Source organism: Kwoniella pini, chromosome 11, assembly GCF_000512605.2.
Source record: "Kwoniella pini CBS 10737 chromosome 11, complete sequence".
Lineage (NCBI taxonomy): Eukaryota > Fungi > Basidiomycota > Tremellomycetes > Tremellales > Cryptococcaceae > Kwoniella > Kwoniella pini.
The window spans coordinates 1,033,108-1,049,128 of NC_091726.1; the positions used below are offsets into that span (position 1 = coordinate 1,033,108).

The 16,021-nt window shown below is 42.5% G+C and overlaps 5 protein-coding genes across 5 annotated transcripts; 3 read left to right on the forward strand and 2 right to left on the reverse strand.

The window, feature by feature from the left end:
* Nucleotides 1-1,547: 1,547 nt before the first annotated feature.
* Nucleotides 1,548-2,655, reverse strand: I206_107734 (uncharacterized protein; the record flags this gene model as incomplete). The annotated part of the gene is made up of 2 exons (XM_019157779.1): nt 1,548-2,229; nt 2,297-2,655. 2 exons carry the CDS (start codon nt 2,653-2,655, stop codon nt 1,548-1,550), a joined length of 1,041 nt encoding a protein of 346 aa, XP_019009419.1.
* Nucleotides 2,656-3,082: 427 nt separating this feature from the next.
* I206_107735 (uncharacterized protein) lies at nt 3,083-4,059 on the forward strand (the record flags this gene model as incomplete). Its single annotated transcript, XM_019157780.1, has 4 exons — nt 3,083-3,119; nt 3,182-3,431; nt 3,525-3,756; nt 3,850-4,059. 4 exons carry the CDS (start codon nt 3,083-3,085, stop codon nt 4,057-4,059), a joined length of 729 nt encoding a protein of 242 aa, XP_019009420.1.
* Nucleotides 4,060-4,705: 646 nt separating this feature from the next.
* Nucleotides 4,706-8,254, forward strand: I206_107736 (uncharacterized protein; the record flags this gene model as incomplete). The annotated part of the gene is made up of 16 exons (XM_019157781.1): nt 4,706-4,785; nt 4,851-5,267; nt 5,334-5,556; nt 5,623-5,736; nt 5,801-5,900; nt 5,969-6,053; nt 6,126-6,420; nt 6,487-6,552; nt 6,612-6,747; nt 6,813-6,963; nt 7,031-7,270; nt 7,330-7,453; nt 7,516-7,661; nt 7,733-7,794; nt 7,860-8,150; nt 8,229-8,254. 16 exons carry the CDS (start codon nt 4,706-4,708, stop codon nt 8,252-8,254), a joined length of 2,556 nt encoding a protein of 851 aa, XP_019009421.1.
* Nucleotides 8,255-8,684: 430 nt separating this feature from the next.
* Nucleotides 8,685-13,544, reverse strand: I206_107737 (uncharacterized protein; the record flags this gene model as incomplete). Its single annotated transcript, XM_019157782.1, has 4 exons — nt 8,685-9,870; nt 9,957-10,600; nt 10,670-12,291; nt 12,359-13,544. The coding sequence occupies 4 exons, from the start codon at nt 13,542-13,544 to the stop codon at nt 8,685-8,687; spliced, it is 4,638 nt and encodes a 1,545-aa protein (XP_019009422.1).
* A 542-nt stretch (nt 13,545-14,086) lies between these two features.
* On the forward strand, nt 14,087-15,704 carry I206_107738 (uncharacterized protein; the record flags this gene model as incomplete). The annotated part of the gene is made up of 2 exons (XM_019157783.1): nt 14,087-14,789; nt 14,884-15,704. 2 exons carry the CDS (start codon nt 14,087-14,089, stop codon nt 15,702-15,704), a joined length of 1,524 nt encoding a protein of 507 aa, XP_019009423.1.
* Nucleotides 15,705-16,021: the final 317 nt, after the last annotated feature.

Consider the following 16,021-nt stretch of genomic DNA (forward strand, 5'->3'; position numbering starts at 1 on the left):
ACAGCGGGAGTTTACTGTAACATAGAAGTAAGCATGTATTTGTCTGGGTCCAGCGGTATCCGTATAAACCCAACAAAACACAGCAAATTCGAGTCACGCCATTATACGAAGACAAACAGCATGCGAAAGGGCAGTAACCGGCCGAATATGGATGGCCCGCTCAGGAGATTGTAAAAGAAGGAGTTATTCAGCGGTGGGAAATAGCAGGGACAGATACGTCACCCTGGTATCTACGCGTATGGGACATTTTTACTCCCGCCGATAGGCACGCTTGTTTGTTTTACACACTTCTATGGATAGGGAATCAGAAGCTATCGCGATAATAATGGGACCGACTTGTCGTACATATATAGAGGCTTTCATCTAATTGAAACACCCAAGAACCGCTAAAGTCTTTTGTGGCTTACTTGGCAGATCATCATGTACGTATAAGAATCTATTTTTCCGTAAGATTGGCGTTTCGTAAATGATCGACAATCACATTAAATTACCACAATTTATTTTACGCCACATTTCATCAAGCTCGTTAAAAATGATTATCCCTGCATGAACAGCACATGTACTTTACACATCAAAGACATGTTCGCATTAGTCTAGCAACACCTTATACGGACATTTGTGATTAATTCCTATATCAAAAAGATAAGCCTGTTTGTATATTCCCACAGACAATCAATTCTGTACTAAAGGCAATGAAAGCCACACAAATCATTCACGTAATACATTATCAAATTCAAAAGATTCCAGAGTGAGATAGGGATTTTATCTTTAGATTTCAGATCATCGTTGTCATCGTGGACATCGAATTCACTTGCAGACTGCTTAAGGTTTGCGTGATCTGGGTCCGAGCCAGGGACTAAATTGTAGAGTATATGGATCGCGTTGATCATCACAAAATATACTCCGTTCACTGCGTCCACTACGCTTATGATTATAACGTTCATTTGCCGATCCAAGAGAAAAGAAGACTTGATGGGAATAAAGTTTCTCGTAAATGGATCGACGGATTGAAGCCGTTCAGACACGAGCCGTACAGCGATCGCAATTACCCATAGATGCATGTGTCATGACAAAATAAGTCTATTGATCACTAGTAATGATTATGTAAGATTTCGATACGGAGATGTGGTCTATATTCCAGGACACAATGGACTTCTCACCCTGCCCAGTGCGGACATCTTACACCGCATCTCCGGATATTAGTAAATCGCTTGTATACCTTATTTCTGCGCCAACAAAAAGTATCTAGCCTTATATACCTCTCGTACAGGGTTTGCCAAAATTTGATCCTCCCTTCACTATTGGCATCTCCAGGAGTAAGGCTTTGGCTTTGCGCTTGAAATGGTAGACCTGCTTGCCATTGGGCGATATGCTGATTGGATAGCAGAGAGTACCTATATCTGTTGTCACCCTGTCGCAGCTACTTCAAGAAGGGAGTAGATGGAGTTGACGTCGCTCTGCAGCGGCTAGTCGAAATATGACGGCGGGAGATGAGTCCCAGTACGATGAACGCGATCATGTTGTTGGGAGTATCGGTGTGATGACTATCATTGAACGTTGTACAATCCGTTGGAATGGGAATTCCCTGGATTAGAATTGCTATGATGTGACGCGCCGTCGAGGTATCGTCCACCTTGAGATCCGTTTGTTCTATTTCGGTTCCAAGAGGGATCGTATCTTTGGCCAGGGTGGTTCCAATTTGACTGGTACTGGTAGCTGGACTGATTTCTCTCTGAATCAATTTTCCCATCTCGACTCTGACCATTATAAAGTCCTCTACTCCTTCCTCTATCTCTAGCTGTTTGCCTCACTCTCGACCTATCGTCAGTTCTGCCGTGCCATGCACCTCTATGATGATGATGATTCCCATTACTAACGGGCTGGGGAATTAGAATGCGCTCTCCCATTTCCATCAATCCTTCTGCTTCAATCTTGGTCAAAACAGTATTAATTTCTGCTGATGTCCAGATTCCATCGATTGGTTGATCTGTCTCAACAAGTTCATAAATCTTATCAAAACCTTCTGATTGAGTGGCTATAGGTGGTGAATATTGACTTCTCATTTGCCCTAAAACCCTTAAACCAGTTTCGAGATCCGGTATAGTCGGATGATCAGGTCTATATTTTAATCTCTTCTTTAATGTTTCTTCAGATATCGTTAGGGTAAGTGCGTAAATTTTAGGAGGGGGATTATGAGATAAAGCAATATTTATGAAATGACTTCGTTGACTTTGGACATTCTCGAATCAGCTCAATGTTGTTTTGTTTTAACATTATAAGTAAGGTAATGACATACATAGGGTCGAAATTCACTCTATCAATCACTACGTTATATCCATCTCGTAATGCTTTCCTTGTGACATATTCACATTCTTGTCGCCGTCTATTTGGAGCATCATCTTGAGAAGCTCGGACCCATTTCCTTTGAAATGAATTAAAAGGATTTTCCGATATTGAAATGAGTGCTTGAGAAAATGTACTTTTTCCTGATCCCGGTAAGCCGACCAGTATAAGTATTATCTGTTGATCCGTTGAATTCGATTGGATTGTTGGATCTGGATTAATCAGGTTTGGTCCCTCCAAGTTTTGTCTCGCTTGAGTTGTTCTATCAGAAGATATGGACGCAACTCCTGGGTCCGGAGTATCGGAAATCATGCTGAATTGATTTGTTGCAATGATCCTCCAGCTTGGTGATCGTGGACACAGCAGCTGATTAACTGCAGAGGAAGAAGAGAAGGATCAAGCCGTTACTCACCGTCTACAAACCTCAGTGTTGCCGTCTCAGTTGGCCAACAAAGAGTTATAATCTACTGTTCTCGGCTATCTTCCATGTCATCATTTATTTTCCGATGGCCCATCACCCGAGGCCGACGGTCATAGATCAAGGTGAAGGATAACACTAAATGAACCTCGGCGGTGTCGGCTGATGATAAACATGATCGGCAAGATGCACTGCCATCACGAATGAATCGCTGACTGTACATATATAATCGTACATGATGCGAGGGCTTCCATAGAAAGGTAAATCATATTGACCGGTATAACAAGAAAAAACAACGTATACGCTACGCAAATCACGACTATGACTAAAGTGATAATAACAGGAGCTACCGGTAATGGTGAATTCTACTCTGCTTGCGATATATCATAATTCGTGCTGAACAAACTTGTAACAATGTAGCCGGATCAGCAATCTTGACAGCTGCTATAGCTTCTCCTACAGTATCTCAAATAGCTGTCCTCTCAAGAAAACCACCCTTTGATTCTTCTACCAAAATCAATCATATACTAATACCCTCAGCAGAGTATCCAAACGGTTTTGATGAAATATCGCCTGAATTAATTGATCAACTTCGAAAAGATGGATATGAAAGTTGTATTTGGGCTTTGGGAATTAGTCAAACGCAAGTAAACAAGGATGATTATATCAAGTAAGTCAGATTTCATGGCCTTCTACATTCTATAATATGAGATTTAGACGCATGCTCAATACATCTGAAAATACCTCTCTTCGCTTTGGATAGAATCACTCACGACTACGCTTTAACCGCTGCTAAAGCATTCTCAACTCTCGGTACGAGAGATAAACCATTCAGATTCGTATTCATGTCTGGAGAAGGTGCAAGACAAGACGAAAAAGGATATCAACTTTTTTCCAAGATCAAAGGGAAGACAGAAAAAGAGCTATATGATCTAAAGAATGATAAATTCGATGTGGTGAATATACGACCTGGTGGAATCATACCTACTCCGGAGGTGAGTCATCTAACACCATGTCAGCTCCCGCTTGACCGAATGCTCGTCTACTTATTAGGCGATACATCATAAAACGCTGATTACTCTACATAGCATCGAGAGAGAATGGGTTTCTGGACGGGACAAGGCTTCCGAGCGATGGGAGCTATCTTTAGACCAATTATGCCTTCGATGATTATCGACTCTTCTGATTTGGGAATTGCTTGTGTTGGTTTAGCACAAGGTAAAGGATGGGATCAGAGAGATGCTGAGGGTGTGATCAACAATCCGAAACTGAGACAAATGGCTCAAGATTGGGTATAACGATGTGTTATCATTATATACCATAGTTGGTTGATTCTTCTTTATATTCAGATGTAACGCTATTGCACCATCTTCTACCGACGAATTATGCGAACTTAATAGTTGGTCATCCGGAAGATGGAATGTTTTGGTATATGTCCACCCAAACTAATTGTAAGTGTTATTCAAAACACTAGTAAGACCCTCTGTATCGCACCCTAGCTATTTCTATTCCATGAGGATATGAAATCATAAACGTTCCCTATCAATATATTGTTCCGCGACGCGCGTGCTTTTTGCCACTACTAACACGTTTCTTCTTATCGATAACACACGTTCATCCTTGATTATACCATTATGTTATTGTTGCACCAACTAAAATCAATTGCATGCACGCGTCAATCTCAAGTCAAAGATCTACGCTAAGAAATGGAGTTGATTCTTCCTGGACACCGAGCCGAATGTGTATCCGTCATGGAGCTGAACGGTTCAAGGGAATTTCATTACAAGATCAGATGCTATATGCACGGCCCGTAAAATCAATTGACAATCTCCAGCATAACGTTCTACTGTTTGACTACTTGACCTTCTACTAATCTCGCACAGCAATAGATATCTTACTGCATACATTCCTTCATTCGATCAGATGACCACAAAAACAGGTACGATGACAGAACACATGCCAAGGATTGGTAAAGTGGGCTCTTTGATGCTTATTGGTGCTGGGACTACCGTCTTGACTAGCAAGTAAGTGTCATGATTTCCTAACTGACTTGATGAGAATCGCTACTGAGGAAACTGATTATCAACAGGACAGTACAAGAAAAGATGGAATCGTTTGCGAACTATCCTCCTTCAACGTTGAAATTCCTCTTACCTCTCCTCTTGTTACCCCTTTTACTCTACACCAGATTGGCCGTACCATTGAGATTCGCCTATAATTGTTTCTTGAAACCCTTCTTCACTGGGACAAAACATGTATCAAATGAAGATGCTCACAAGGCGAAATTGGAACAATTCTATTCTGGTCAAGCTGATTTATACGATTCTACAAGAAGTACATTACTTAAAGGGAGAGAAAACATGTTACAACTTCTTGCTGCTCATTTGAAAGCTCAAAATGAACCTCTGACCAGAAAGATTAGTTTCGGTCCGAATGTGAATGGTATAGGTCAGAAAAAGATTTGGGTTGATCTGGGTGGTGGTACAGGTTGGAATATTGAAAAAATGTAAGTTCAGGTACTCATCAACTAATTTGATCTGTCGGTATCAATCAAGCTGATTCAACCGAGTAGGGATGAATACCTCCCTTTGACTTATTTTGACGCGATTTATCTTATCGATCTATGTGAACCTCTTTTAGAAATTGCTAGAGCGAGGATCAAAGCTAGAGGATGGAAAAATGTCCATGTTTTATGTCAAGATGCTAGTAATTTCGTACTTCCAGAATGGGAAAGTGGCGAATTAGATCCTAGGGGTAGTTTGAGAGCTATCACTATGAGTTACTCACTTTCAATGGTAAGTCGACACATGGTCTCCCTCTTCATTAACGAAACATGCTTGATGTTTCACCTTTGTTTTCAGATCCCCTCTTTTTATCAACTCCTGGATAGATGCGATCAGGTCCTTGATTCTCAAAGAGGTCTCATGGGGGTCGTTGATTTCTATACTTCCAGGGATGGCGGTGTCAAGGAACGAGTAAGTCATTTCTGCCGTTTCTTATCACAAAATGGCTTGAGAACTCGCTGAGAAGGTTTGACAGGCCATCGGAACTGCCAGTAAAAGAGTATCCTGGTTCGCCAAATGGTTTTGGGAATGTTGGTTTTCCCTTGATGGCGTCAATCTTCACGCTTCCAGACGAGGTGAGCTCCGCGAGCGATAACGAGATCGAATGAACAAAGAGCGATCCTGATTCGAACCCGGTTACCAGATTACCTTGAATACAAGATGGGTACTATCAAATCTTATAATGATAGAAACAACTTCTTAAATTCATGGTTTATCCAGATCCCATTGTGAGTGGAGAAGCTTTAAATGATTCACGCATGGTTGTTAGCGGCTGATCCAGATCACATGAACTATTCCAGCTATGTCTTCCTAGGTTGTTCAAGGCAGCGAGATGCCTCTTCAACACTTCAATCCTTCACCAAAGAAGCAGGAAATCAGAAAGGTCTGAATAATGCAGGACTCTTAACTCCCTTATCACCTTTTCCAACACCGCCTTTATCCAGTTCAGACACATTCAATATGATGGAGACCCTCGATTTGGGTCCAAGCGCATATAGATCAGATATGAAGGGGAATAACGAACAGATTACAATGCAGCAAACTCTTGTCGATGCTGGTGCGCCACTGAGTCCATTCCATTATCATCTAAAGAAGGTTAGCGTACAATTCCCCTTGTTCACTGAGCATTCGACCATATAGCTGATGATCCCTATTTCTCAGGCATGGAGGGTCCCATACCTTGAAGAAAAGGTACATGAACAATTCAGAACCCATATTTACGGATGGGTAAGCCAAGTTTTCCTCCCGGTAAGAGAAGGAGTTGCTGATTGCGAAAACTCATAAAGACATGGGAAGATCCCGCTGTTGATGTAAAAAAGCTGAACATCAATAAAGACGATCACATCCTAGCTATCACTAGTGCAGGTGATAACGTTCTACATTACGCGCTAGCCGCTAATCCAGCTAGAATTCATGCAGTTGGTAAGTACTTCAAGAGGTTGATTTTATACTCTATGTTCAGTCAAAGGCTAATTGTTTTCGGGAAGATATGAACCCATGTCAAGGTCATATTCTTGAGCTCAAATTAGCTGCTATTCAAGCTTTAGAATATAATGATTTCTGGTTATTATTCGGCGAAGGAAGACATCCAGATTTCGAAAAATTATTGACAACCAAATTATCTCCTTACCTTTCTTCGTGAGTCGATTTTTTCAGCAATTCAGGAATGAGACTTCAAACTGATTCATTATATATTGATCGGTAGTCACGCATATGCATATTGGTTATCACATAAAACTCAATTTTCACGTAATTTCTATTTTAGAGGATATTCTGGATGGGCGTTAAGATTAGCTCAAATAGCTTTTTTCCTTTCTGGAGTAAGCAAAGATGTGAAAAAAATATGCAAAGCGAATACAACGATTGAACAAGATGTAATTTGGAAAAAGAAAATTAGACCTGTTTTCTTAGGTAAATGGATGGTCAAGTTGTTTTTGGGTAATCCGTGAGTACATGATCTGTACACCATAGAGAGATATTAACGATTTGATTTTTATGTTTAAGTATGTTCAATTGGCACGCTTTAGGTGTACCTCAAAATCAAATGAATTGTTTCTTACAAGATGGTACCGTTGAAGATTATATTAAAGCTACTTTAGATCCTATACCTAAATTAACTACTTTGAAGGTGAGGATTATAACCCTATTTGGATGTCATATAAGACTAAGAATGTTATACTTTGTTTTTAGGATGATAATTACTTCTTCCTTCTTTGTTTGAATGGGAGATATACAAGATCGTCTTGTCCTTCTTTCCTCAAGCCTGAGGGTTTCAAGACTCTAAAAAATGGTAAAGCCACAAATAGTATAAAATCTCATACTGATACGATACTCAAGTAGGTATAAGTAGCGAATATCTTTGAGATTTATGTACCGCACATAGCTAATAACTCACTTTCACATTTAGTGTTTGTCGAGGATTACCTAATAATAGTTTAACAAAAATCATAGTCATGGATTCTATGGATTGTAAGTCAGCTTCCGTTCTAAAAAATATCACAAAAGCTCTTTATTGATAGATTGTATTCATATAGGGTTTGATCCCATTGATCCTTCTACACCTTTACCAAAGAATTCAAATTTAGCATTTGATAAATTAAAAACAATAACACCTGAAGATTCATTAAAATATCTTCAATCTGAATTAGATTTTGAAATTATTGAAATGTTAAGAGTACTTAAAACTGGTGGATTTGTAATTTGGAGAAGTGCAGCTAAAAAACCTTGGTATATTCAAAGATTCGAATTAGCAGGTTTCAAAGTACAACCTATTGATATTAGGGAAAATGGTAATGCTATTGATAGAGTTAATATGTATGCTTCTTGTGAGTGTCAAGGAGGCGTACTTATGATGATTGTGTTAAACGAGTTGAAGCTGACTGTTGAATTCATTTGCCATGCAGTTTGGAAAGCTGAGAAGATGGCGTGAGTACTGTATGTGAGGTAATGTGGATGTAAAGCAGGATGCATCGGTGTGTGTGCGTGTCGAGCTACGTCGGAGGAGAGATAAAAGTGGCATTAAAAAGTACCATGACTATGTAGAAGTTTGAGCATATGTGATGGCGCGCAAATGCAATATCAATTGAAGCAAATATTACATGCATCATGACCGGTCCTCAGTGTTTAGCATAGCACAACACAGCATTGACATCTATCACAATAACAAAAAGAAGGGATCGCAAAACAACTTGTAATAAAGTAAGAGTAATAGTCATAGAGTCATACCATAGCAAAATACAACATTTCCTAGAGAGAGAAATTAAAGTTGAAACAAGTCTAAAACAGTATGGAAAGAAAACAAAGTTGCACTGAAAATGGAGATAAAACATGAAGGGCACACTACATTAAATTGGTAAGGTCTAACTACCGTAGAAATAAAAAACGATACCCATCGAAACAGCCAAGACCGTACAAGTGACTAAAAAAGGTATTCGTCTTTCTTCCCCATCTGTCCGGATATAATTGAGATTAGTCAGTCTTTGAGATTTTCTTTTACTCATGGGTGAACCAAAATTATTCAACAGATCATCGCTTCGAGCAGTAGGAGATGAAGGACTATCTTCATTGGTTCTGTTATATTGACTTGACGTGGTAATATCATTAGTGAAATCCCCATTGTGTTCTGCATATTTAGAATCATTGGAAGAAGTTGGCGAGCTTTCATGAATTGATTTGCTACACCAATAAGATGAAGGTCTAAGCCATTTGACAAAAAACCATACTTCTCCTTTGACTTGATAATAAATCCAAAATATAGTTCTGATGAAAGCTCCTGCACCTTGGAAAGAAGTATTAATCAGATTATCTCTAAGCATAATAAGCTGAAGTTGTAAATTATTATTTGATTGTTCTTGTCTAATTAGTTGATCTAGTTGAGATTGTTTGTTCAAATTCTTTTCTAAAATTTGTCTAGTCCATCGGCGTACAGATTCTTTAGTTCTAATCATGTTTTCAATTTTGTAAATCAAGTTTTCTACTTCGGCTTGAGATCGTTCTTTTTCCTTACCCATATCTTTCATTCGATCTTTAGCAAAGGACAGAATCAATTCGGCTTGCTTGACTGGATCCACCCTTTCTAGACCACTTGGATCAATATACATCCTTCTGGGCCGATGCCTCATCGGATGTAACAAACTTGATTGAATAGGTGCTAAAGAAGCATTCAGAGACCCTTTTCGACGTGGTGCATTTGCATTGTTGTTTCCAGCGAGACCACCTTGTATTTTGGATTTTCGGCTGATCAAAGTAGTCCGCTGTCGACGATTGGGGGCCAGATCTGATCCGCTATCGTGACTTGTTGTAAATGATCTCAGGGGCGGCAAGATATCGCGATGTTCTCCTTCTTCGATGAGCTTGTTGCGTGAGACACTTCCGTATGTATCACGAAGAGGATTAATGGACGACCAGTCGACGTCAATATTGGCAGCAATCGATGATTCGTCCCGAAGGAAGTCAATCTGGAATATGAACTGCCGGATCGTATCGTCAACGGTTGTGATGTTCGCGGTCACGTTGTCCAGCTTTTGCCGGGCTACCTCGAGATGCCTAAGCAGGCGATGTTAGACGATAGTCAGCTTAGTTGTTGGACGTAGACAAAGGGATGCAACGATGCATCGACAGAATGAACTCACTCGACACGCTCAGCATAGATTTCATTTTCCAACTTCCGAATCCTTTCCTGAGCTTGCAATTCCGCTTGTGTTTTTCGATGAGCTTCCGCTTGTCTTTCTCGGAAAGCAGATTCTCGCATGAGGGCAGCTTCGAGGGCTAAGAGTTCCTGTTCTCTTTCATCTTGCTTTATCTTCCCTCCAGAAGCGGGTAAAGACACTTCAGATCTTCTATATAATTTATACGAGGCATCATCGAATGACGATAAGACTTTCTGCCCTTTCAAGAATAATTTACGCAGATGAAATTCTTTGTCTTTGGAGGTTTCCTCATCCGTGAAGGATTCTACACCGTGTCGCCTGAAGATATTATCTCTCGTTCTACCCATCGACGAATTGACTGTTGTACGACTGGGCTTCGCTGACATCGGTGTGTGGTATTGCTGAGTCGGGGCGGCGTGCGGGGAAGGAATCATCTCTTTCCGGATATTGTGTCTATCAGAGAGTCTGGGATCCTCGATATGATGCGTTTCACCCTCTTCTCTCGAGGGTGCTGGATTCCGTTGTTTCTTAGCCACGTTGGACAGCTTCTCGAAAGGTTGTTTCAATGCATAGGTGAGCGAAGTCTGGCCGACGGCACTTAGGCTCTGATGAGTGCGATGGGTGAGCTGTTGGTGCAGCCACAGAGTCAATAATTGTTTGACAGGGGCAATTTGAGAAAAGCATTCATAACTTACCCTATGTTTCGGCTGGACACTAGATTTGCCGCCCGTTTCGATACTGGTAGACCTGGACAATGGCAGATTGTCCTCACCTAGGACACCTTCCACATCCATCAACGAAGTATTACTAGCGGTTTTAACCCCCATTTTGTGGAGGTGAGACTTCTTGCTGCTTGCAGCAATTGAGCTCGAATCATCCTTGCGAGATGTATCTCCTCCATTGGGTTTCGAAGCACTCGATTGCGGAGAGAAAGGTAGAGGGGTCCCCTCATCCTCATCTTCCGTCATAACGTCCACATCATAGTGTGACCTTTTTGGTGGTATGAAGTAATTCACGTGGCCTTTTGCGATTTTATATCGTGATATATCGTCCACTGAAAATCCCCACCCCTTTTCGAAGCGGGCTGTCTTATTATGTGTGGTATCATTCGGTTTTTTGAAAGACCCCAGAGAAGTCGATCGGTGGCTTTCGTTGGATCTTCTTGGACCGTGTATTCCGTGACCATTCGAGGACCCCATGCTCATCGGACTCGAGTGAAGGGTGTCACCAAAATGGTTTGATCGGCTCCTGTTATAGGGAGAAGTTTGGTGATTTAGGCCGGACCTATCGCTCTGGTGAGAATGATGATCCCCTTGTTCCCTCTCCCATCGCTGACGAGCTTGATTTTGTTCCTCAGTCTTGATTCGCCATCTAACAACGGCGAGTGGATTTAGCTTTGGTGGATCTTCGATTCCCTCATACACATGTGAGTAGAAAGCACGTAATTTAGCTCCTGTGGTGTACGCTCGGCGTTCAGCGGAAGGATGAGCAGCTACTTGCGTCAAAGCTTTGAAACGACGCTCCTGAGCAAGTTCTTCGTCTCGTCTTTCTTGTTCCAATCGCCGCCTCTCTACGTCCTTTTCGTATTTCTCCCTTTCGCGTGCTTTTTCCTGTTCCTTTTGTAGATCGGTCTTGTGATCTTTATGCAGCAAGTGATGCTCATGCTTAATCGTTGGTGTTTCAGTAGTTTTCTTCTTGCCGCTGCCAATATGGAAGATATTACTCAATCGACTCTTCTTCTCCTTCTCTTTCCCCTCTTTGCCCGATTTATCAGGTTGACTTGGTCTTCCCATTGGTATTGAACCGGACTCTTGTTCCGTTATAGCCGGCAGGTTCTCACTTATATCGTCCAATTCGTCATCTGGACTACCTTCATCGACTTGGGGTACGGGCAAATGATGGGTAAAAGGTATATGACCACCACTTTGACCATCGGCCAGCAACCCAGCTTTCGAGCTTGCTCTTCGTCTACTTAGAGCCTGCATGTCCGGCGACGGGTGGCTATCAAAACTTTGCCTATGTCGGGGCGATGAGCCCCACGTCGAGTGCATTGGCGGCGCTACGCTACTCGCGATCGACGTGGTTCTTTCTCTGCCATGTCCTTCTTCTGATTGAATTAAAGCAGGAGGGGCGGAAACGAGATAGGGCGATTTATGAGTAGACCCATTTTCGGCACGAGGGGTAGTCGGAGGGGAGAAAAATACCGAGTTTGACCATTCGTTCATATTGGTTGGTCGACTAGCAGGAGCATGTGGTGAGTTCATAAGCCGTAGAGCGGACGATACGTCAGAATCGCTTAAAAGGTTGCGCAGTTGATCTGGAGAAGTCAAAAGTCAGCAACCAACAATACGTCACCAGATTGGAATAGATTAAATGAAACTCACCTGGGTTCAATGTCATGTCCTGAATAGCGCCAATTCCTAGTCCCAAACTCGCCGCCAAATCGTTCGTCTTTCGGCTGGTCTCTTTCGCTTTGCCTTTTGACCGCTGATTGCCATCGGGGCTGCTGCTCCGTTCGTTCAGCATATCCAGGCTTCTTCCTCTTGACAAGTGACCCTTATCTGGGCCTGGAATAGTAGATTCGATTAACGGAGAAGATCTGCCAGTCGAATTCCTACTTAATTTGGGGGAAGCATTACCGTTTTGCGTACCAAAGTATGAATCAGATTTTGAATTTGGCAAGGCGGATGTGTTTTTTGCCGGAGAATCGTTCGATCGATAAGAAACCATTCTGGACGATGGTAAGGGTTCCTTTGAAAATGACCGCTTAGGTTTAGGAGGGTTCACTTTCTTACGTTTGACATCTCTACTAGTTCCACTTGCGTCGGAGTTTTGCCTCTCGCGAGCTATCGGACCCATCAGACTCTTCGCTCTGGCTCGACTCGGTCCAGCGATGGCGTTCTCTGACAGTGACATTGTACCCGGCGTATTGGTTCCTGATTCTCCGGCATCTTTCGTAGACTTATCGGTGGACTCTCCTTCGCTACCACTACTACTGGTCTCAAATCCACCTGTCAATCTTGATGCCCTTCTACCAATAGCTATCACAGATCCTGAGCGATGTCTTGGATTAGGCGGCAAGGTTTCCGACCATACTCGCCTATCCTGAGATGTTCTATTCGTGGGCAGGGGAGGTCTATTCGAGCCGAGTGGGCTGGGCACGCCAGATGAAGTGGTAGGAAAGGGTTTCGTGACTGAGCTCGAGGAGGAAGTCGTTGATGGTATAGGTGCACTTTTGGGGGGGGAGGGTATAGTTGAGTTATGTAATGTGGATGGATGAATGGGTTGATAAGAATTATTATTGGTCAAAGGGGTCATCACTGATCCGTTCATCTGGGGAGATTTGAAAGATGATTTTGAGGGCGTACGCGAGACTGTATTTGGGCGATCCTCCAGATTGAAATGAACGCTTGAGAGCTTTGAAGATACTGAACTCGAGTGAGATCTACGTCGCATTGAGGAAGAACTTGCTGTTCTCATCACTCCGTTACTTATCGGTGGCAAGGATGTATCGATGGTGGATGATAGATGTAGAGGTGGCGGCGGGACTCTCGTTGACATGGAGCCCATGGCGGGCGGTCTCGCTTCCGCTGAGGATACAGAAATGGGTGTTCTTGACGATGATGATGCATCTTCTGCTGATAGCGTGGTGGAGGGGATTATCTTGATAAACTGGCGGTAGAGACGATGGTGGAATAATCAATGCTGTGATTCTCCTTCTGACACCGGAGAATATGATTCAACTAGTCCAGATGTCTGAGAACCCAAGAGACAAGAGAGCCAAGATTAGGATGAAATGAAGGGAAATGAGCAGAGATTATTGGGGATTATTATTCCTTTTGAATTCATTCGCAACGTGCTATACGTCACTCTCACCACAACATTGGACTTAGCGTTTGAAAATCCTATTGATCATTACAAACTTTGATTAGCGGGATCAAAAACCTAACATCGCCTTGCTATTATACAATGTAATAGAGGTTAGAAGTGGAGGTTATTCGCTCGCTTGATCCTGCCTGTTCATCCATCCATTAATCTGCACTTTCCAAGGTATTCAACAGCACTGGCTGGGACAACAACTTGCTCGCTGGAAGCACGTCAATGAGCTAACAATGGCAAATACGTCGCCATCGGAAGATACATGGATATACGATCATCTTCATAAATCCTACTTCCATCCTTTGTCAAATACTTATGCTATCCCAGATCCAAATACAGCCCAATGGAATTATATTCCCGCAGACCAAGTCCACAATGCCTCAACATCGGCTACAAACTCAGGATACAATAATAGTACAATCGTTGGATCGGAAAAAGAGGAAGGGGAGATAGAAGATGATATGGGATGGGGAGGGTTAATGGAACCTGAAAAGTTAGCTCAAATTGAGAAAGACGAAAAGATAAAACCGATGAAGTCGACCAAACAACCTTTACATCCAACTGTTCCTCCGGAAAAAGAGAAACATCCTGCTTATGTCGTCCCGTATGATGATCCTGCCCTTTACGCATATCCTTCTCAACCAGAGGGGGATGAAGCGGATCAAGAGAAACCGACAAAGGAAAGACCGAATGATACACTTCGCCTAGTTGTGATGGGATCCGGATGTTTAGAAGTCGGACAAGTAGCCATACTAGATACACGAGAAGGTGGAATACAGTTAGGAAGAGATAGGTGTGAGAAAGGTGGTCAAGCTAGAGTCAGGCTGAAAGAGATGGAGGTCAGTAAGACTCATGCTGTTATCTACTGGGGAACGGGAGGAGACGACGAGTCTAGTCAAGTAGAAGAATTACAGGACTGGTGGATCGTTGATTTAGGTGAGTCGATGGCTTCTGATACTCATGACTATGTCGACCTTCAAGCGAGACTCAATCATATTGAACTGACAATGCATTCTGACTTTCATTCCAGGCTCAACTCATGGAACATTCTTGTCACAACCCATGACTGAGGATGCGACCAGGACACCGAAGTTGACTAGACTCTCGGAACCGAAGCATTCCTCTCGGCCACATCGTGTGACTCACTTGAGTAGGCTGAGAATTGGGACGAGCGAATTCTCCTTACATATCCACCCTTCTTGGCCATGCGATCAATGCCAGGTGAACGGTACCAATGAGATCCCTCTAGATGACGGTCAACCAAAATTGATACCTGCCCACAATGAAGAGGTCGCATCGGAAAATGACACTCCTCCGATATATGCAATGGATTCTTCCCAAAAGAAGCAGAACCGGGAATTAAAGAGGAAGAGAGAAATGGCTTCTTTACGAGAATCGCTTTTGAGGAAAGACAGAGGCATACATGTTAACGGGCGATCCGAAGGGGACCAAGAAGATAGTAGAAAGAGGGAATATCTGGATAGGTCAGCTATGAGAAGAAAGTTACATCCACCTTCACCGCCACCTCATTCCACCAAAGGTAATACTAAGATGGCTTCAGAAGCGAATACTCCAGAAAGATCATCGCCACCAGTTTCGATTCAAACCCCTGATGCTTCAAAGGGAACATTTATTGCTACTTCAATCATGGAGAAACAAGGTTGGACACCAGGTATGGGGCTAGGTAAATCCTCGCAAGGGATTTCCGAAGCTATTCAAACTGAAATGCGGAATGAAAAGAAAGGATTGGGTGCTAAGGGAAGTAAAGCCATTGTTAATACCGGGCCAGGTGATTGGAAGATGCGGGCCAAACAACGAAGATGGGAAGAGATGCAAGGTAGTGGGAAATGACTGGAGCTCTCTTTGTTATACACACACTGCCTCCGTATCTTAGTGAATCGTAACTGGATATTGATCATGCATACGATTAGTATTTCCTGTACGACCGGTCACGCGACCGGATATGACAAATCAAGAGGCGGACATCTCCGCTTCCCCGGTCTAATATACCATTCATCCCGTTCATAGTATCACTTTTCTAACTGTAATCCACATTATTCTATCTGAAAGGTTTCTTGCACAGATTATATTGACTCGCTTTCCAATCACGAGATCTTGTAGCGAAAAACCAAGCGTACTGAAATCGCAACATCCCTGAAGTGACGATC